This window comes from Zingiber officinale, chromosome 7A, assembly GCF_018446385.1.
Source record: "Zingiber officinale cultivar Zhangliang chromosome 7A, Zo_v1.1, whole genome shotgun sequence".
Taxonomy (NCBI): domain Eukaryota; kingdom Viridiplantae; phylum Streptophyta; class Magnoliopsida; order Zingiberales; family Zingiberaceae; genus Zingiber; species Zingiber officinale.
Genome location: NC_055998.1, coordinates 43,471,012 through 43,494,081, shown reverse-complemented (window position 1 = coordinate 43,494,081; position 23,070 = coordinate 43,471,012). Strand labels below are relative to the sequence as shown.

At 35.7% G+C, this 23,070-nt stretch overlaps 2 protein-coding genes across 5 annotated transcripts; one reads left to right on the top strand and one right to left on the bottom strand.

Annotated features, from left to right (window-relative positions):
* Positions 1–614: 614 nt before the first annotated feature.
* LOC122001358 (probable apyrase 6) lies at positions 615–9,914 on the top strand. 3 transcript variants are annotated; one of them, XR_006117323.1, is made up of 9 exons: positions 615–1,664; positions 1,876–1,988; positions 3,541–3,682; positions 4,081–4,135; positions 7,339–7,401; positions 7,474–7,530; positions 7,847–7,963; positions 8,204–8,397; positions 9,330–9,914. XR_006117323.1 is itself a non-coding variant. In XM_042556067.1 (9 exons), exons 1-9 carry the CDS (start codon positions 1,118–1,120, stop codon positions 9,580–9,582), a joined length of 1,488 nt encoding a protein of 495 aa, XP_042412001.1. In that variant the 5' UTR covers positions 629–1,117; the 3' UTR covers positions 9,583–9,914. The 3 variants fall into 3 exon arrangements, 2 of the variants coding, with proteins under 2 accessions (XP_042412001.1, XP_042412002.1); XM_042556067.1 differs by having other exon boundaries at positions 629–1,664; positions 3,575–3,682; positions 7,866–7,963; XM_042556068.1 differs by lacking the exon at positions 3,541–3,682 and having other exon boundaries at positions 629–1,664; positions 7,866–7,963.
* Positions 9,915–10,913: 999 nt separating this feature from the next.
* On the bottom strand, positions 10,914–22,311 carry LOC122001357 (F-box/kelch-repeat protein SKIP11-like). Of its 2 annotated transcripts, none has more exons than XR_006117322.1 (2): positions 20,092–22,311; positions 10,914–11,128 (listed from the first exon to the last, which is right to left on the bottom strand). XR_006117322.1 is itself a non-coding variant. In XM_042556066.1 (2 exons), the coding sequence occupies exon 2, from the start codon at positions 21,417–21,419 to the stop codon at positions 20,184–20,186; it is 1,236 nt and encodes a 411-aa protein (XP_042412000.1). In that variant the 5' UTR covers positions 21,420–21,525; positions 21,622–22,311; the 3' UTR covers positions 19,962–20,183. The 2 variants fall into 2 exon arrangements, 1 of the variants encoding a protein (XP_042412000.1); XM_042556066.1 differs by lacking the exon at positions 10,914–11,128 and having other exon boundaries at positions 19,962–21,525; positions 21,622–22,311.
* Between the last annotated feature and the right edge of the window lie 759 nt (positions 22,312–23,070).

Below are 23,070 nucleotides of genomic sequence, written 5' to 3'. Positions count from 1 at the left end.
TCAGAAACTCAATATCCGTTGATTGCGCGCTTCATTTGAAGGAATTTTTTTTACAAATATGTCATAACTAGGGATCGAATCATGAGTATCTGAATGATAACTTAGATGTCTTACTACGATAGCATAACATGTTTGAGAATAATATTGTACTTAAACAAAATAAAAATTAATATTAATTGACTTTTTTATTATATGTTTTCGATAATAATTGAATTTTAAAATATCATCAGATTAATTAGATTTTATTGTTCCTTTAGTTGGAACTAATTATATTTTGATAAAATATTAAAGAAGTCTAATTTCTTTTATTATTGAAATATAAATATTATTATTAAAAAATAATTTTGGATATATAAAATGTATGAAAAAATTTATATTTTTTATTTTTTTTAAAAAAAATTTAAATGCTGATTTTAATTTCGGATAAAAAAACAGAAGATGAAGCTAAATATTTATTATTTTTGAAAAATTTTTTAAAAGTCTAAAAGAGTGATTTTGTGGCCTCAAAAATACTTGAGCCGGCCCTAGCCCGACCCATCCCATCCGCTCTCGCCCAAACCACGGAGGGACAAGGCGCGCACTCCTCACCGGCCTTTCCTTTCCGCTACATTCCCCCTATGACGCCTTCGACGCCGGACGGTTGCCCATATTCTCCAGCAGCGCTAGCTACCTACCGTGAGAAATAACCCAAATCCCGGACCTGCAATGCTCGGCAACACCCCGAGCAGGATCGACTACAAGGTTAGGTCAAGCCTTGGGCCGACATCATCGTCGCCGGCTGCCACATTCTCAGAATCCGCTCAAGGAAGCGAACAGAAGGAAGAATTAGAAGTTAGGGCGAAATCATTGAAGGATAGTTGATCCATTGGCGTTCCACTGTCTTTTAAGGAACGGTTAAATGTTGGGCCCATTGGCAACGCAGCCCATTCATTACAATTTACAAGGAACGAAGATGACGGCGGGACCATTAAAAGTGACTCTTGATTTACCAATGTTCGCTTGTCCTTGACGGCGGAAGGTGCTGGAGGAGGAGGAGGAGGTGACGGTCAAGGGAGGGGGAGCTTGACCTCCACATCTCCCTCCTACCGTTTTCGTCCGATCTCGTTCCATTCCGAGCATGGATGCGCCGAAGCTCCCGATCCGCCCTTCCTCCGCCCGTTTCTTCCCGTTCATATCCAGGAGTCCATCATCCACCCATAATCCCTACCGACGATGCATTTGGATCTCTGTTTCTTTCTTATCTCTCGCCTTTCTTCTCCTTTACATCGTCGTCTCCTCCCGTAGCTCGACTTCTGCTCGATTTGGGATTGTTATCGACGGCGGGAGCTCTGGCACTCGGATCCACATATTCTCCTCTAAGGGAATCATGGGTGGCTTTCCTTTGCTCGATTTGAAGTCGATGGCGGTGATGCGGAAGACGCCCGGGCTGTCATCTTACTTAGGGGACCCGGAGCTCTCCGGGGAGTCCTTGGTGGAGCTGTTGGAGTTCGCTAAGGAGAAAGTGCCGAACGACTGGCACAAGGTCACGGAAGTTAGGCTAATGGCAACAGCGGGCTTGAGAATGGTCGAAGTGGGACTGAGGGAAAGAATTTTGGAGTCTTGCCGGAGGGTCCTGAGATTGTCAGGCTTTCAATTCAAAGACGATTGGGCGACTGTGATACCGGGTTTGTAAATTATTTCTCTCTGTGAATACTGTCATCATCCCCTCGTAGCTACTGTATGGAGAAATCAATAAGTTTTTAGTTTTTGGTTTGTTAGATATTGGTTACTCTTCTTGGTATCTGATAAACATACATTGTTTTACTCTGTATCTGGTTGTTTTATTTAATTCTATTAAAAATCTTCATGAATTTATGGTCAATGTTATGGTCACAGGTTCTGATGAAGGTGTGTATGCTTGGGTTGCTGCAAATTATGCACTTGGAAGTTTGGGAAGTGATCCTGAGAACACGACTGGGATACTTGAGCTTGGTGGAGCATCAGCACAGGTTAATTCTTGTTCCCTCTTTATGACATGAAGATAATCTCAGTCCATTTTGCACATATGTTTGCCACTTTGTAACATGGACCCATTTAGATTTTAGGAAATTATTAACAAATCATTGCTGTTTGATATCTCGAGTTGTGATATGATGTCAACTTTATTTATGGACATAGGATGACAATTGAGCCGAACCAACTTGATCTTTAGCTTGTTTCAACTGTAAATTCAACTTTAAGCATCAGGCTCAAGCCATCCTTGTTTTTTACGAGATCTTGAGACTTGATCAATGTCATAATTCAAATATTATATTACAATTCAATTTAAGATCTTTCTTATATCAATCTCAAAGAAGTGGTTAGAAACCATGATTTCACTAGACTTTCAAATATCACTAAGATCATAATAAGTTTGTGATGGAGACAGGTGGCAGTCTCTTCTAAAGATTATAAACATAGAAATAAAGATCCCAAAGTCCAACTTTTAATTTGGAAAATTAAGAGTCTATTTGGGAAATAATATAAGCTTCAACAGTTCGGAGGTTTGGAAATCCAAGAGTTTGCTACAAAGTTTAGCAATTCCAATGTTTTTCAATTTCCAATTTGGGAATTAAAGTGCCAATTAAGAGTTTTTATGGGTTCTCTCTGTTTTCTATGTTAAAAAGTCCATCTAGTAGTATTAATATGTATTGTTGTATTACTAGAATATGATGATAGTAAGTTAATTTTTAATAATTTTTTTTAGATTGTGTGATGCAATCCCTTACAGTGTGACACCTAGGATTTCTTAGGTGTGATGCCTATGCTTTTACCTTTCTATACTTCCTACTCCACAAAACCTTCAAACAATTAAGCTCTCTCATTTTAGATTCCTGCTTCATAAACCTACAAATAATCAATCTCTCTTGTGTTCCATCAGTTTGTCTTACTAACCTTATAAATATGTTTGCTCAAAAGCTAATAATGTGCTTAAGCTCATGCTTATAATTAAAGTAATTTAAAGATTGTAATTAGTATGCTTATATGGTCATCTACGAGACTATCAAAATCTTATAAGTTCTTTTGTTTATCTAAGTTTATTTGTGATGGGTAGAGTGTTGGGCAATTGTAATGCAACGCAAACGAAGTTATTGGGGTGGAAATACTACTATGAGTACTGTTAGGTGATGTTCTACTATATAATAAAATGAGAAAAATATACATAGTTAAGATATGTTATGGTATTATTTATATGTTTAAAGGCGACCAATATATTCCATAGTTAGACAAATTGAACCTATTAAAATTTGAAGGCATGAATAGAGGTAAAGACAACTCTCATTTAATTTTAATAATACTTAATAAAGACCGCTTACCCATTTTAGAGACTTATTTCCATGTAATTAAATATTGGTATCAATTAGATGCTACTAAATTTTGCTAGAGTTAGTATCAAGAGATTCTGAGAATACTATTCTTTAGTTCATTTATTGGAGGGAAAGAATTTGTTTAATTTAACAGTCCATTGATATGCATTGCAGTTTAACTTCTCATGGAATTAATATTTTGATTTTACTCTAGGTAACTGTGGTTCACTGCTGATTTTTATCTTTAGGTGACGTTTGTTTCAAATGAAGCATTGTCCCCTGAATTTTCTCATGTGCTGACACTCGGGAATACCACATATAAACTCTATAGTAATAGCTTTCTCCATTTTGGCCAGGTAATTTACGCAAAATGGTATATTCCCTTCTGTGGATTATTGTCTTGTTCTTCGGTATACTGCAGAATCTTATATCCAGTTATTTCACTCCAACCAAGTATTTTCTTGATTTTAACTGGATCTATTGTTGAGAACTCTTCCATGACCTAGATCATCATACTTCATTATCATTTTCATTTTAATTTTCCTGCTTTTGTCCTAAGAAAAGATCAGCTCTATGCATTAACATTGCTGATTCTCATTGCAAACATTTCTGTGTCATTTAATTCCCTTATACTTCATTGTGCCTTCTATTTGTCATATATTAACTTTAGATGTATTAGCAAATAATGATTGCTTTCCAGTATAAATATTTACTGTGTATATGACACAACCTTTCTCTGTCACGCCATATGCAGAATGTTGCCCGTGAGTCTCTTCAAAAATTGCTCAACTCAAGTGACCTAAAATCATGTAAGTAGTCATCTTTCTCATAATATTTGTTGTTGAAATGGTGTTGCTGTTGTATATCAACTAGCAAACAGATTATATGCAATTTCCAGTAGTTATTAAAATAAAAGAGATTGCAAGGCATTAAGGTAAAATAGACAACTAAGTATCTTGACAACCCATTGGTTTGTGGATATCATTCCTAGCAATGCAATGATGTCAAATAACTTGGCATTGTTTACTAAGGCAACTTGGTTATCATTGTCAGTATATATTTAAAAAGAAGTTTACCATTTTTCATTTTTTTAAATTTTATTACAGTGGATACCTTGTTATCCTAATGAAACTGTGAACCTCCTAATGCGCATGTAAAGAAGTTGATCATGTCATTATGCCTTAGCTAAGTGATACATGAAGATTGTTAGTGTAAATATGTAATGAGGTTTCTGTTTGAGCCTAATTGCTAGAAACGGCTCCTCGGTTTTTAATAGCTTATAGCCTACTTTCTTGGATTATGATGTAATTAGGTTGTCTAATAATTGAGTTAGACTCAGCCTTTTATTGTTTTAATTGTTATTCTTTGCCTAATGGCTATAATTATGTAATAGTAACTTATGATGCTCTCCTTTCTTGCCGAACTTTTTGATCATGAAATTATGATACTTTTACTGGGGGAATAACTATAACATATTAGCAATTTTATTTGGCTGAGGGACAATGACATGCTTAAAAGTGACCCATATAAAGAAAACCTTCTCTCTGCTGATTAGTCTTAGAGAAAAGAAATTAAATTATTACATGATAATATCTTTCTATTTTTTGTTTTTAGGATTTGGAGTGGAGTGTGCTAATTTCCCAAAAACCTTTGGCTGTTATATGGATGAAGCACTGTGGCTAACTATCATCTTAAAATTTAATTGATCTTGTTTGTGTGATACACAAGGAAAAAAATCTTTTGATGCTTGGAAAAGAAATAAACTTTTATGGACAACAACAATACTAATCTGTTCTTACTCCAAAAATTTTATCCATCCATTTAATTCCATAATGCTATTTTTATAGTGATATTCAGATATTTTAGAAATTTTCTGTTCTACTCATACCCTTTGTAAGTTTGACTCTAATTGGTTCAATTTACTGTCATTTTTTTCATCATCTCCATCTCATCAAGTTGTGTTTGTTCCTACTATTTAAGGTTGACTATATAAATTTTCTCTACAACTAGTTTTATATAAAGCTATATCACTTGTAACATTCAACACAATTAACTTTTTTTTATTATGTTAACTAAAGTTTTATTTGGCCTCTATCTATCCCTTCTATTTTCAACTATATTCAGAATTGGAGTTATACTTACTTGATCTACCATGATAATGTTTTTTTTTTAAATTTATCCTATATAATAATGACACACATCTATTTTAACATTCTCATCTTTGCCTTCATTTTGTGTACATGTTTTTTTGTTAACAATTTAAATTCTAATTCATAAAGTGCATGGTTGTACTTGTACTACAAAACCATTTTTTTCCCAGCGGCACATGAAAATCCATAGGACTTTACTCTCTATTTTAATCATTTGTTCTTTATCATATTTTTAGGAGCCTAATTGTAAATATCACATTTTAGGATGGACAAAAAATATAAAGTACATTAAAAATATAAATAAAAAAGAGGGGACTACCTAGGATATTGTACCTTAATAATTTTCCATTAATCAAATTGTTGTATTAGAGCTATCCTTGTGATACCTGTTTTCCTCTTCTTCACCTCATGTTGATTTCTCACTACCCAAGTTTGTTTACAATTTGACATAAGGATGCTTAAGTGAAGTTGACAGAGACACTATCTTGTAGTCACAATTGATGCTCGACCACCCTTAATTGTATCCACCTCTCTTATGTATGGTTTAAAATTTGACTCGGAGTTTTGGTTTATGACCGGAACAATACGGTTTTGATATTGTAACATGTTGTACCAATATGGTTTTCATATTTTTTAAATATCAAATATATTAATTAAGATTAAAATTATAACTTAAATATTAAAAATAAATAAATAAATAAAATATATAAATAATAAAACAATTTTTTCAAAAGAGAAAAATGTTAATCGGTATCGTGGGATTGTGGTGTCCCCTATGACTCCATGGAAGTTGCCATGAGATCATGGTGCCCCCATGACTCGTGGAGGTGGCCGCGAGATCGCAGCACTCTCACGACCCCTCGGAGGTCGTCATGGTGGCCAGTAGTGTCAGTTTCAGACGACAGGAGGAATGAAAAATTCTGTCCATTGCCGAACATTTCGTTCGGCACAGTATGAAATTTTAAATCATGCTCCTATGCATTATAGGGTTGCTTGAGTGAGGCAAACCATGCAATGTCTTTCTGCGACTACATGCGATGCTTATTCACCCTTTGGCAAGAAAGGTGAAATTGTCACCTCAGCGACCCCTCTAAGGTGGCCCCCCTTTGTCGGGAAGGGAGGTAAATCACAAGGGCTTCGCCAACAACAATAGCGCATGTAAGGAGGAATTGAGGCAACCAGTGAGAAATTCCACATCTCTTGGGAATCAACCTCATGCCTATTGGCAGCAATACCCTTACATGAACCAACTGCATCAGCCCTTTGGGGCAATGCTTATTCATCCTTGCTTGCACTTATAATTGCTCACAATGCCCACACTTGCATATCATCCCCATTCGACATTCGATCACTTTTTTTTTTTTGATGAAAAATTTGATCACATGCTTGCACTTATAGTTGCATATATCTCTAAAGTGATTGTCTTTGTTACTTATCTATATTATTTGTGAATTAACATACAAGTTGATCTTCAACGTGATGATTTTTAATGTAGAAACATAGAGATCTACCTTTAATCGAAACCTACTTGTAAAAAAGACTACTTTTATTTTCTATGAAGCTTGTTTAACCTTTCTTGTTTATCCTTATTTAATATAGCATTAGAAACAAATTTATGATTTCCAAAAATACCCACACCACAATTATTGGTCTCCATAGCTAAATTTTCTATATGTTGATCATTAAATAGTTTGTAGATATAATTCTTTCATCTTTCTTTAATTGCAATATACTTGACAAGAATCTTATCAACTGCACCTCTTATGCATTTGATATTGCCTCTCTCTACATATCTTTTATCTAACTTAGAAACTGGTAAATTTACTTTACAATTCTATTGAATGGAGAATAGCTCTGTGCAGATGAAGAGTCAGATCAAGAGAGAACTAATATTGATCCTTGTTCTCCTAATGAATTTTCTCACGGTGAGGGATAGTTGACATCGATGCTTGTTGTCGTCAATTACTATCCGGAATATAAACCTTGTTTTCATGCAGGGGGTAACTTCTCGAAGTGTAGGTCTGCAGCATTAACTCTACTTCAGAAGGAAAAAGGTTGCAAAAATCTTCTATCTGTGTTTTTTTTTTTAATTTTCTGGAGTATCTGTCTCTTCTACCTTGGAATACATGTTTATAAGACTGTTTATCATTAAATACACAACATTTCATGGGAGTACTGTCAAGCATCATCCAGATGTGAACTACCTCTAAATTTTGAGTTACATTTAGATAAAATATGTACATACATCACCTAAAATAGTTAAACATGGATAATTCTTACCATATAGATGAGAAAGAACTTTTTTGTGGTTTAAATATCTATTTGTTGTCGAACCCAACTTGTTTTACATATCTATACTTGTATTGCTAGCATACATTGTGTTCTCCAGACAATTGCCTGTACCAGCAGTGCCACTTGGGATCAAGTTTCTTACCAAAGGTTCAAGGGGAATTTATAGCAACTGAGAATTTCTATTATACTTCAAAGGTTTGTCTCTTTCCCATCATGCTGCTATCCTTTTTCATATATAAGTGGTTTTTGTATACATCTTCAAAATACTTGCAAATTGGTGCCCACAATTTGTATGAGTTATAGGACCGAGCAAATTGGAGTTCTTTTTCTAAATTCTATTGATGGACTTTTTTTTTTCTTGCATTTAACTACTTGGGGATAAGGTTTAGTTGTTGTTGTAGTATTTAATTACTAATCTATTTGCATGTGTAACAGTTCTTTGGCCTGAATCCAAGGTCATCACTGTCTGATTTAATACTGGCTGGACGAGAGTTTTGTGAAGAAGATTGGTCAAAGAATAAGCAGAAATATCCTTCTGCAACTGAAGATCTGTCTCGATATTGCTTCTCAGCAGCCTATATTGTGGCCCTCCTACATGATAGTTTTGGCATCCCTTTGGATGACAGGAGGTATGTTATCAGATCCTTCCCTAGAAATTCCCACATATGTTGGCAAAATTCTCAATCCAGGCATTAAAAGTTGGGAATTGACCACCAAATGTGTCTAATTTCATAAATATCCAATGGGCACATCTAAAATAAAATTGAAAATATCCACCCTCATTTTACATGGTCGTCTCAATACAAGCCTGGTACCACCATATAGTTGGCGAATTAACTCATCATTAGTTGGTTGGACCTGGCAGACAAGGTTTTATGTGACAACATTTTCACCTAGATGGACCAACGGGTCTAAATTAGATATGAATGAGTTTCTGAGAGTCCTAGGAGTACATTGTTGGATTAGCTTCTGCATTTTAACATGTGACATGGGAGAGGGCAGAGAACTTACGTCTTGATAAGGGACCACCCCTAGACAGTGGTGGTCTCCAAGCTAGTCAAACCTAAATCTATTGCATAAACTAGAAACCTCATAGCGATCTAACTTTTTTTTTTTTTTAAAATACAGAGTTAATAAGATTTAAGCATCTAGTGCTATAGCTTTCTGTTTATCCATTCTACAAAAAAATAAAAAGAAAAGAAAGATTTTTAACATGATGTTCAAAATTAACGAAAGCTGAGCTGGCGTTTGTGTTGATTACATTCTTGAACAAAGTAACTTGTCTCCTTATTTACACTATAATGTTCTATAATCAATTGGTTGTATTATGACAAATAATTATGATGCCTGTATACATAATTAAACTGAATTACCACTTCAACACCTCTCGTACTTGCCCCCCACCCAACTTAAACCAAATACGAACACTATTGAAAATATGCTAGCTACGTTCTCACTGAATGCAACATAATCTTTTGGAGATTAAGTGCCTACCACAAGTTTTTCATCTTTTTCATAGCAGCAATAGTTCCATTGAAATGAGCCTTAATCTCCTAAACAGGATCGAGTATGCAAATCAGGCGGGAGGCATCCAAATTGAATGGGCTTTGGGAGCCTACCTTACGCAGGCTACAAACAGTTTAGAGAAGAATTGGACAAAGCCTGTACTGCCTGATAACATCATGCTATTGTTTCTTGTGACATCCACTTTGCTGGCTTTTGCTGCTTGGTTGGGGTATAAATGGAAGCAACCCGGACTAAAAACTATATATGACTTGGAGAAAGGTCGCTACATCACTACACGTGTCAGCTAATAATCTATACTTTTCCTGGAGATACCAAATGCTCGTGGTCTACAAGTTTAAATGTTAACCTTGCAACCTTGACACCTCCTTCAGGGGGGTAACCAAAGGGTTGGACTGGTGTACATAATTCTTGCATATCCATTCAGAGGAGAATTGCGCTGTTATTACTCGATGGTCCATTCTTTGAGCACTAAAAGGTTTTAGTTTCATGTTAAATGATCAGTTTTGAAAGGTGGTGCATTTTGTAGATGTAGCTTGTTATTCTGCATATAAACTAATAAACTGAGATTCCAATTTCTTGTGTATGGATATCACTGAATTTTAAAGGGTTATTATGTACACATTCTCATTCATAAGGGTTAATCACATGTTGTATAGCGTATAGGTTTTGTTTATTTTCAAATCGTGCATCTCAGATGTACATTCTGTGGATCACGTATTAATATTTTTAACACTGCCATTTTGTTATCTTGCAATCTGAGTAAAATCTTGATCTTGAAAATTAATTCCGAACTAGAGGTTTTGTGAAAATGTCTCATTTTGCCCGACAACTAACCCATCTGATCAATATTAGCAATGCAAAGAACATGAAGATGGCAGTACAGATTCTCTCCCACTAAACAGGAAGTGTAATAATTAGTTGTACTTTTGAATGACGAGTGACAACTGTTTCTACATATGGAAAACGATTCGTACTTTTTCTATCTCCTAAATTTTGACACTAATCACTGTCTGAATTGGATGTCTGTCAGTTAGTTTTCCACATTATGATTGTTCAAATTCATACCTATTTAATATGCCTTGGATATACATGTAATCAATCCCATAGGTTGTTAGGGACAATCAAATTAAAAAGAGGAATTATTGTAATGCAATTCCATGATTATTAATAAAAATAACTTTTAATTTTTCATATAACTAACATATTATTAAAACTAACGTTAATAATGTCATTGCTATATTGATAAATTGGTGACTATGATAAATTGACTATCTAATGATTATAGTCATATTGATTTAATTGGATATAAACTTCACGAGATGATTAGTATAATTTTATTATATGATAGCAATAAGTAATTCCACGCCTATAAATGTAGTGATGTCTAAATAAGAGTATTAGTAGGATTGTTAGAAAATAACCAATTGTTGTGTTTACATGAGAATCCATTTAGTTCATTAACAACGAACTATTGAGGTCTCATGTAAGACGTGTTCAATTAGTCATTAGACTTAGACGGGAGATTATGGTTATTGTTATCTCATGCGAGCATCAATATGCTTTAATGCTTGCAAGTTTGGACCATACTTCCATGAGCATGGCACAACGGTTAAGATATAGTATAGTTAAAGAGAGTGTCACGATTTGATCTTTCTATTAGGACATGTGCTGATGTTGGATTTAATGAAAAAACTTGGGCTGATGTATCCATGGATGGAAAAAGCCAACGAGTTTACTTTCACAGCCGATTCGGCGTTGGACGGTCTTATAGGGACGGCGAAGACCGCGGGAGTCTATTGTCGATGATTTACTGTAGCGCTTCCATGATTTACCCTGAAAATCAATAGAAAATTTTTTTACGGTCAAATCAATCACCTTCAAAATTAATTCGATCGTAAGAATTCAACACACGAGTTATCAAAAAAAAAAATTGCAAGTTGGACCATTAAAAGGCTTGTATATACATTTCTATATAGATTAACTCTTATATATATTCTTTAGAATAAATTCAAATCTAAATCCCTATCATGTAAGATAATAAGGGATTAAATTGCACAATTATTATTTTGTAAAAGTGTTTTTGTGGAATCTACCGCTACTAAAATAGTGAATAGTCTTTATGCTTTGGTAGATTCCAATCAATCCTTGTGTATCTCAATAAATAAACAGATGTTTTCATGTGAGATCAAAGAATTTAATCAATTTGATACAACTTACTATGTTCTATGTATAGGAGTCTACAGAGTCACAAACATACAATTTGAGCTCTCACTATGAGATGCATAGAAAAATAGTTGAAAATTAGTCATCTTAAATAATTAGTAAATAATTATTTAATAGACTTTTAAAAAAATAAGCTCTAAGTAAATATGATATCTACCTAGGTTATCAAAACATTACAATAGATATACCCAAAAATTAAACCTAAAATAATCGCAACAACATATTACCTAGATCTTTTAGTCCATCTTAAAACTCAATGACCACGAGTTCAAAGTTTAACCACCTTAGTCTTTATATAATATTACGATAATCCTTGCACACTTGATGCAAAAGCATCAAATATAAATATTTGACTGAAAGGGCATTGTCAAACCAGAAATTTTTTTTCACATGTGGTTAGGTCTAATGATGGTGTTTTGATGTTTAGATATATTCATTGACAACTCAAGTTATAGACCACTAGAAAAAAAATATCTAATTTAACAGTGGAACTAACAACGAAAGTTAAAATCCATTGCTAATTAGTGACAAACATTAATTTCTATTACTAATTAGCAACGGACATTAAAATCTGTCGCTAAGTAGCAACGAAAAAGAGATTTCGTCACTATTATGGGGACAAAATTTAATTCCCGTCGCTCAATAGCGACGGAATATCTTTTTCATTGCTATTTTAGCGACAACAATATATCTTCCATCGTGATTTAGCAACAAATTTTAAATTCCATTGCTAAAATAGCAACGAAAAATATATTTCCGTCACTATTTTGGGGGATCAAAATTAGGGCTAAACCCCAATCATGAAGAAACTTCAATCTCACTCCCTCGATCTTCTCGGCATCCTCTCCGATCTCCGAAGTCCATCCCACTTCGATCTTCGACGTCCTTTCCTCTTTGATCTCCGTCGTCCTTTCCTCTCCGATCTTCGACATCTCCGGTGTCCTCTCCTCTTCAATCTCTATATGATCCTCTCCTCTCCCCTTCCCTATCCTCTTATTTTTCACGTCGAGAGCTTGCGACTGCGAGCTTGGACGACCTTGAGTTCACGACCACGAGCTTGGTTGGCCGAGAGCTTGGCAGGCCGTTAGCAGGTCACGAGCTTGGTCGGCCTCGAGGTCACACCCATGAGTTTGGCCGTCCTCGAGCTTGGTTGGTTAACCGCGAGATCACACTGAGAGCTATAGATTTTGGCCGACCATTATATTACGTCGACAACTATGGATTTTGGCCAGCCGATCACTAATTCTATCTGTGGCCTCAACTATTTGGCTACCACAAGCTCGTGTTATTGTATATTTTGTTGTATTTAACGAATTATGTAATGTGATTGATTTAATTATCAAAATTTTTTATTGTTTTGTCATTATCTTCATGTATACGACATTTTCTGATCTGCATGAGTCAAGTTATGGAGGCGACACTAGCTCGATTCTGATCTTTCTCTTTCAATGTTGTTGTGCATCTTTTGTGGTTCAAAATCAAACTTAATGTTTAGTTTAAGTTTAAGTGCTATTGATAGTATTAAGTCTAAGTGCTTAAGATTAAGTTTAAACTATCTACATGCTTAGTTTTACACATTTGATTTCCATGCAAATTTATTTCTCATTAGGTTATAATTTATATGAATAAAGTTTGGATGTACAATAGATTAGAAAAATAAATTTATCTAAGATGAATATTTTGCTGGAGTTGAAGAGTTTGTGAAATTTGCTAAGAGTCATCTAGAATGTATAAATGGTGCCGAGTTATATTGTCTATATAATCATTGTAAATATAGAAATACATCTTTCCATGATCAGGATAATGTGAAAGTATATATATGTAGAAATAATTTTGTTCTAAATTACTACAACTGATATTGTTACAGAGTACGTTATTTGTTTCACCCAATTGGAACTTCAGTTTCTTCTTCATCTGACATAACTATTTTAGGGGAATCATCATCTAATAAGAATGCAATGCAGTCAATGGTTTATGACACAATGAATATAGTTGATCATTCTAATATAGATGAAATACCAACACTTGAAGTTCAATAATTATATGATATATTAAAGGCTAGTGAAAGAGAAGTATGAGGAAACATTCTATCTAGTCATTCCCAACTATCAACTACTGCAAGGTTATTGAACATCAAGGCAGAAGATCATCTCTCAGAATGATGTTATGATGACATTTATCAATTGATGTCAAATTTGCTCCCTGCTGATCACCTAATGACTAATAGCTTATACAATATAAAGAAATTGGTGAAGGATTTATGTTTGCTTATAAAGAAGATTAATTGTTGTATAAACAATAGCATGATATTTTAGAATGAAGACTAGGAACTGATTGAATGCAGAGTCTATACTCACCCTTATTATAGGCATGGTAGTCGCATACCAGGGAATAAGAAGAAAAATATTGTATTGAAAGTTATGCATTAGTTTTCATTAACTGTTAGACTTTAATACTTGTATGTATCTGCCACAACAGCTTTCAATATCAGGTGGTATCATGAGCATATACACGAAAGATGTATAATGTGTCATTCTTGTAACTCACCTATATGGAAACATCTTGATACAATATTTCCCTTTTTTATAATGGAACCATGTAATGTGAGACAAGACTTTCCATATATAGATTTTCAGCCATTTGATTAGTAAGAATAGTAATATTCATCTTAGTCAGTATATTAACACCATACAACTTACCACCATAAATATGCATGAAAGATGAATTCATGTTCCACACTATGCTTTTTCTAGGTCCAACAAATTCAAAAGAAAAGATAAATGTTTTCTTATAATCTCTTATTTTTAAGTTGAATAAATTATGGAATATATGGTTGGAGACTTATGATGTTGCAAGTAAAACTAATTTTACCTTGCATGTTATTTTATTATGGATGATTAGTGATTTTCTAACATACTTGATGTTATTGAGATAGAGCACGACTGGTAAATTAACATACCCATATTGCATGATAGAGTCTAATACATTTGCATTACCTTGTAGTGGTTAATCATTGTACATTTTTACTAGGTGAATACGTTTTTAGGCTAAATATGAAAAGTTTTATAAAGAATGTTGTAGTTAGAAAACTTTCATCATCAATCAAGTCAAGTGAAGAAATCATTGACCAAATAGATAGATATGTATTTCTACCAGTATCTCAGCCTGATTTTGATGAAATAAATAAATACATTATTAGGCTATACAAGTATGGTTGGAAGAAAAGAAGCATTTTATGGGAGCTACCATATTGAAAGGCAGATGAGATGTCTCAAGAGGCACAAAGTTCTCTAGTTCGTGGGATATCCTAAAGGAATGAAATATGGTTTGTTTTATCCTAAAGATCAGAAGGTCATTGTTAGCACCAATACCTGATTTTTAGAAGAGGACTATGTAATGAACAACAAGCCCATGAGTAAAATTATTTTTGAGAAAATAAGAGAGGACACTTCTACTTTAGTACCAACGGTACAAGATGAGATACCACAAGTAATTGCAACACATGTCACAAATGATGCACAATTACAAGTAGTGTCTCGTCGTAGTGGGAGGGTTGTTAGGCAACCTGATAAATTCATGTTTTTGGGAGAGTTTTCGGACTTGATCCCTGGTGAACATGAAGCTGATCCCTGGACATATGATGAAGCGCTCCAAGATAAAGATCCAGCATCTTGGCAAAGTGCAATGAACTCTGAAATAGAATCTATGTATTCTAATAAAGTCTGGGAGCTTATAGAACCACCAAATGGTGTAAAAACCATTGGATGTAAATGGGTCTACAAAAGAAAAAGAGGAACAGACAAGAAGGTGAAAACCTTTAAAGAGAGGCTTGTTGCGAAGGAGTATACTCAAAAAGAGGGAATCGATTATGAGGAAACTTTTTCACCGGTAGCTATGCTTAAGTCTATCCGGATTCTTTTATCTATTGCTGCTCATATAGATTATAAGGTTTGGTAAATGGATGTCAAGAAAGCTTTCCTTAACGGAAGTCTTGAAGAAAACATCTATATGAAGCAACCAGAGGGATTCATTGCGAAGGGTAAAGATCATCTTGTATGTAAGCTCAATCGGTCCATTTATGAACTGAAGCAAGTTTCGAGATCTTGGAACATCCGGTTTGATGAAGTGATCCAGTCTTATGGATTCATTCAATGTCCGGATGAGTCTTGTGTATACAAGAAAAGTGACGAAAACGTGGTGATATTTCTTGTACTATATGTAGATGACATTTTGCTTATTGGCAACAATGTCAAAGTGTTGTTAGACGTAAGAGTATGGTTGTCCAAACAGTTTGATATGAAAGACTTGGAAGAATGTGGACATATTCTTGGGATCAAAGTAATAAGGGATCGCAAGAAAATGATGTTGTGCTTATCCTAAGCTTCATATATCGATATTATCCTAGCTCGTTTTAGCATGCAAAACTCCAAGAAAGGTTTTCTACCTTTTAGGCATGGAGTACCTTTATCTAAAGAGATGTGCCCTAAAACATCAAAGGAGATAGAGGAGATGAAGACAGTTCCTTATGTTTCGGCTGTAAGAAGCCTAATGTATGCGATGCTATGTATGTGGCAGCCAAAGAAACTGTATGACTCAGAAACTTCTTGATGGACTTAGATGTGATTCCTGGTTTGTCCAAAGTTATCACAATTTATTGTGACAACTGTCGTACAGTAGCAAACTCGAAGGAATCACGAGCCCACAAGACAAGTAAACACATTGAGCGCAAGTATCACCTGATACGAGACATCGTAAAACGAGGAGAGGTTGTTGTCACCAAAATTATATCAGTAGATAACCTGACAGATCCTTTCACTAAGGCCCTTCTGGCGAGAGCTTTTGATAGGTATGTTGAGGGGATGAGAATCAGATGTATGACAGCATCGCCTTTTAGTGTAAGTGGGAGATTATTGGGATGTATACTATAAGTCTAGCTTTTGTATGAACATCTATTTTGAAATATTTTGAAATGAGAATTACTTTGGTCAAATGTTTGTATTTTATATTTATATATAGGTCAATACAGTTGTCCATTTAATTTATATTGTAGATAACATGGTGTGTGGTGCCACACAGAAGATCACGTTATTGGTTCCTTATAAATTATAAATAGTAGCTCACAACCAAGATGGATTTGGACAAACCATTGGAATGGTTGTAGTGTAATTTAGTATTAATTTGTCTTGACTATAAAATTACACTAGTATACTATGTGTGTATTGAGCAGGACCATTTGAGGTTGTTCGATTTGTACTGACTATATAAAAGAACAGAACCTCTGTTATTATGGATGTGCATCATCTTAATCCCTATATAATAATAAGCACGTGTACTTAGTATTTATTTCTTCAACTTATCAATGAGTGAAATTTATTCATTAAATCAATAGGCCTGATGAGTTGGGAAATAGTACTATTTATATGGTGTGTTGTTGATTATAGAAGGAATCTGTGTCCTAATTATTTAGGTTGATGATGCCCCCTTGAGAAGCTCATAAGGATTATCATGTAAACCTTGCAGGTGGACTTAGTCCGGCATAATAATAAAATTGAGTGGTACTACTCTTGAAATTAGATGTTAATTAATTGAATTGTCAGTAACTCATTTAATTAACGGACATACGATATCTTAAACATAGAGAGTTTAATGCACTCATGATAAGAAGGAGCTCATATTATAATATGAGATTGGTGCGGTAGTTTAATAATAACTCTTTAGTGGTATGAGTTATTATTAATGGACTTGGGTTGAATGTTTGGGCCGAACACAAGAAGCCCAAGTCCATCAGGAGGCCTAAACCAATTCCTCCTCTAAGTCCCTGTTGTAGCCTCTATATAAAGTCTCGCATCCACCCATCCAGTTTGGTTTGTTTTGGTTTTTTCTCTTCCTTACCTAGGGTCAACGACAATGCTATAAAAGGAGTAGGTGGTGACCCTAAAACCTAATTTTCCCACAGGCCTCCTCTTCTCCTTACCTAGGGACGGCGACATCCCACCCCTTCTTTGGTGGCTGGTGTCCCACCTCTTCCTTGGTGGGAGGCACCCCCCCTCCTTGGTGGCCGCCGCTCGCCCCCCCTAGTGGTCGGCGCCCCCTCCTCCTTGGTGGCCGGCAGATTGGAGGAGGAGAAGAAGAAGATTAGAAGGTGCCCCATCCTAGAGCCTCCTTTTGTAATCGGCAGTTTGGAGATATGAGAGGAAGGGTGGTTGTTGTCTTGGTAGATCATCGCCCACACGACGTCCAAGAAGAGGAGAGGAATACAGCAGAAGATCAAGAGGTCAACGATCTTTAATTCCGCTGCGTAATTAGTTTAGTTTTCTTTGTATCGATTTTTAATACCAACACAAGAGGCCAATGATCTTGTACTTCGATCAAGGTGTGCTTTGATCCGTCAAGAACTTGCTTGATTAATCAAACACATGTTTGATCGAACATACGAGTTGCTAGGAAAAGTTCTGTACTTGTATAATGTTTATACAAGAAAATTTAAATAGAACGGAATTTCAGCTCTTTCAGAGGGCGCCCTCAATGCTGCAGGATAAAAATAGCTCCAACTTCTCTTTTTCTCCTTTTCAGCTTCCGAAGTCCCAATTGCTTGGGTGATTGCGGGCACCGAAATAGGACTCACCCGAATCCAATTTCCGACCTCCTCGAGCAGGGTTTCGCCCCGGCTTCTCGTCCCTCGAACGTCGTGCACGTTCCTCTCATCCACCAGTGTACTTTTCCGCAGCTCTTTCGTCCTTCGGATGCACCGAGTCCGTCGACTCCCTTCTCGTGCCGTCCTTCTTGCTAGCTGTGTTTTCCGCTCGACTTCCTGCGCTCCTAAACTCTTGCACACTTAGACATATGGATGAAAACCAAACAGGACCTAATCTAACTTAGTTGATCACATTAAAACAACCACGAGGATCAACAGAGAGATGGAAGAAGAGTCAATAATTTAGAGCACACCCATATAAATTTTGGTTTTCTCCTTTTATACATAGGATCATCCTGTATATTAACAAACCATATTATTAGATCTATACATACAATCCACATCCAATTATTTAAATCTCCTTGAATACAAATATTAAATCACTTAATGGGCTTAATGTTAATGATAGTTATTGTATGTTGTTAATTCATATAGTAGCCCAACAGAAACTTAATCCTTCGTTTTTATCTTCCTTAGCTGTGTAGTCATTTCCATGTAAGCTCTTAGAGGCTCTTTCAGATCCTAACTAGTGACAAGCAATATCGAAAGAGATGGATTTCCTTCACTCTAGCAATACTCGGGTATTAGTTACTCTTCCTCTCAGAAAGTCTATATTAGTTACTCATCCATTCATGGCATTGTGGATCACCTAAAGATGTATTTAGTCACTAAAAAAAATAAAGCTTATAGATTATTAAAACAGAATTAAAATTTATTTTAAATTTTGATAAATCAGAGTCAAATTTGTTATGAAATTACTAATTTGTTTCACTTAAATAAAATATACGAAAAAAAAATTGAGATATAATTCAAAATCAATAACAGTGCTTTCATAAATGGATTTTTTAGACGTAATTTTCCGTGTTAATTTTTTTAAGATGGAAAATTGTTTTGAGAAATAGAAAGCCTTATATTTTGTTTTTAGTGAGTGGTTAAAAGATGCACTCAACTTGATAGATTTATACAGACACTTTTTCTCCAATGGTCAGGATTAACTAGAAAAATATTTTTTTTCACGTAGATAACATTATTAAAACTAGGAGAGTATTTCCACTAGCATTTCTAAACTAAAAGACTTAGGTGACGAAGTATTTTTTTTTTAAAGTATAAAAGGTGACTGACATGTTTATCGAAGATATTTATACCTCACAATGGAAATATGAATTTGGGATACTTGAGACAATTATCATGGTAAAATGACCTTCATCTAAGCCTTGGTTATTTTTATCATATATCCTTCAATTGTTCTCTTTAATCTGTTGTGGGAGTAGCCGCTCTCTACAATCTCCCCCTAGATCTTGAGAACCAAACAAAATTTTTTATTTGGACGCACCGTTTGTCACAAGTTTTCTCAATTAATTGGAATATTGAAAAAAACTGCTATTTCGGTTAAAATCCTTCCAACACTAAATTTAGATAAGAATCAAACAGACGAGAGAATAACAGATCAATGAGTGAGTTGGCTCATTGTTTGTGTCTATTGCTCTTATGTTCCTTTAGTAAACCTAAATTGTCAAAAGCATCCACAGATAATGTGAAAGAGTTCAGTCTTTACCAATTGGTAAAAAAAAAACATTGGATTATTAACTGAAAGTGTACAATATACTATTCATTATAGGAGGTCAATGTTTTCCCTGAAGAAACCTACACAAGGAATTGCATGTATCGAAATATTGGCTATCAAGACATCACTTATTTCAAAGATTTGTAACTTATTAAGCATATTTTACTTAGCGTGAGCATCCTATGTGAGTTCCAAATGTGAAATGAATTATCAGGTGAGGGAATTGTACACAAGAAAATCAGGTGTTATACAAGCAAGAGAGATGATCTATCGAACCTTCATCTTTAATAGAATTTCAGAAAATCCAGTTATTACCTTTGAACAGATTTAGTACTTTGTACCCACGAAGAAACTGACTTTGTGCATCGATCGCAGAGATGAACATAACTCTCATGGAAACAGATCAATCAGCAGCCCATCACAGCACAATTATAAACAAAGCTGCCAGAATGCTTGCTTGCGATCAATTGCCATTCTGGTGGTCCTCCATTTGGAATCCACGAATTGAGTTCGATCATCCCTCCATGAGAACCTTTTGTCCCACCAATCACTATTAGCCATTCGCCGCAGGCACGAAACGCAAGCCCCCATCCATTCATTGAGAATGAGCTTTCAGGCAACCTTCCCAAAACTATCCATGTATTGTTTACTTTGTCATACTTCCTCAACTCTTTATCAGCATAATGTGCTGCGTAAAGTTCATTATTCACCACAGCCACAAGTGGAGGTGCACCTCTAGCACCATTGAGTCCGGCAGACATGTTAGGGATCAACCTCCAAGAACCTTTCTCAAAATTATACTCTTCTCCACATGTGAGTATCTTTGTGTTAGTAGCCATGCCGCCGATGACATAAAACTTGCCATCCATGAAAACCCCCGAGCACATCTTTCTCACTTGGTTCATACTAGGCAAGGTCTCCCAAGTCTGAGTGCGAGAATCGTAAAGCTCCGCAGAGCTCAGTATATCACCCTTAGCATTGGTTCCCCCAGCTATTACAGCTTTCTCTCCAAGGCTAGCGGATCCAAACAAGCACCTAGGTGAGTTCATAACGACACCAGGAGACCAGGAGTTAGTCAAAAAATTGTATCTTAGCACAATATGGGAATTCACCTCTTTTCCGAAAACAAGAAGCTCAGTGCCCACTGCCAGGGACTCCTTATCAGAGCACATGAAGCTCTCAGTAGGAGGCATCTTAGGAACGGCAATCCAGCGGCTGCGGTATGGATCATAACCCTCCCATTCAAGGACATTGCAGGAGAAATATACCCAGTGCTCGACAATACCCATCTTGCAGCGTAGCCGGTAGAGTTCCCCGCTGTGAATCAATGAGTGGAACAATCGGTTTACAGATGCAACGACGCCGTACTCTGACCGAGAAAGGTGAAGAAAGCAGCTAATAATCAGGTCCCTGCCCAGCCGGTGGATGATGTTTGGATAAATATTCTCTCCGTCGCTTGCTCGGCTATCCAATTTGCAGAGAGACAGGTCCATATCTTTGATCTCGGGGGTACTTGGCTGCTGTGGTGATTTGATCCTTTTAACCCTACCTTCGAGCTCTCGTTGGTCGAGCTCTTGCAATTCAGGATCCTCATCCAAAATACGTTTTTTATTATCTGTTGATTCATGGATATGGCAATCCATGCAAGGGGCAAGAGGATTGCTGCACACAGCTGCTTATGAATATGCCCTCGTTGTAAAACAGCAGGGACCTTCCAGCATATCGCGGACGCACAGACGAAATAAATGCCTGAAACCTCCAATATCTCCTCCTTCTTTCAGTATGATACAATACTCATATTGGACACCAAAATAGGAGTAAAAAGGAAAGAAAAAGTAAACTGACCGAGGAAAAGTTGGTTGTTTGTACAGTCTTCTGTGTAATGTGATCTAAACCCGGATGAGAACAAAAGAGAAAAGCCATCAAAATTCATTTTTGTGTGTGTGTTTTGACTGTTCATTAAAGGAAGCGATAAATAACTGCTTTGGATGGCGAACAACGCAAACGGGGAAGAAAAAGAGGAAAATAAGCTAGAAACTTGATCAGAACCTCAGAAAAAGAGCCCCGTCTCGGGAAATAGCCAACAAGCACGAAGAAAATACCAAAAAAAAAGAAAAAAAGAGAGGTACTTTTATCATCTGTATCGCATAAATTCTTCAGATTCCATTCCTGGAGATCAAAGACTGACCAAAAATCCAACTTTTATGTATGCCTTTGCCTCTGATTTTTTTTTTTTTTTTAATTTCCACACACACACACACACGAAAACAAAGAAGACAAAAAAAAAAACAAAAATGGTTTTGAATGCAAAGAGCTTGAAGAGATTTGTAGTTGGAGATCTCGTAGAACGATATGGCGTTACAGAGCTATTCGGAGAACGAAGAGAAGGGGAACGAGGAAATAAAGCAAAGAAGGCAACTTTTTTTGGGGATTAAACGCCTCTCCTTCTCTCTTATTCCTTCGTCTCTCACCTTCTGTGATTATCTCCTCATCACGTCTTCTGGAACTCGTGCTTTTGTAGCTCTTTCGCTACCGTTTACTTACTTTTAACCAAATTTAATGGGTCTTTGAATCAAAATTCTTTAGATTACAATTAATAATTCAATTTAATAGGTTAGTTCCGAACAGTGGGAGTTGTCGTCTTCTGTTTGTTACGGTTGGAAACTGACAATCTTCTTAAATTACAATAATCTCTTATTCCATCTACGTTTAACTATTTTTGCTCTCATAATCTTACTATTGTATTTTGATTTACCTGGCGCTTATTTAACAATCAAATAAACAAAACAATTTTAATACTAAATTCTTTCGCGGAATAATGATCTCGCCGCTGGTTCGCCGCAGGAAACAGCGAATCAGAAAACGTGCCCGGCACGTCTGAAGCAAAATTAAGACGCAATCCGGCGAGAGCAGATCTTCTGGTGGATCAGGGAATAATCCACTACATGAGGATCTTTGATTTAAATAAATCCCATTTTTAAAAAGATGGGATCTATCCAAATCAAAAGTCCATATCAATGGATCATCTCCTGATCCATAATTTACGGACCAGAGGATCTCTATTACAATCCGGCACGTCTGAAAATGTGCCCGGAACTTTCTAGAGGCCATCGGCTCGTCAGGGACTTGCAAGAGAAAAAAAAAACACAGTGACTGGTCATTTGCAGCCTTGAAGAAATGCAATTACAAAATACACCCCTCTGGAGTTTTAATTTAAATAATTTCAACTATAATTATTCAGTAATTTTAAATATGTAAACTAAGTAAACATAAATATTCTTAGAATAAAGTGCA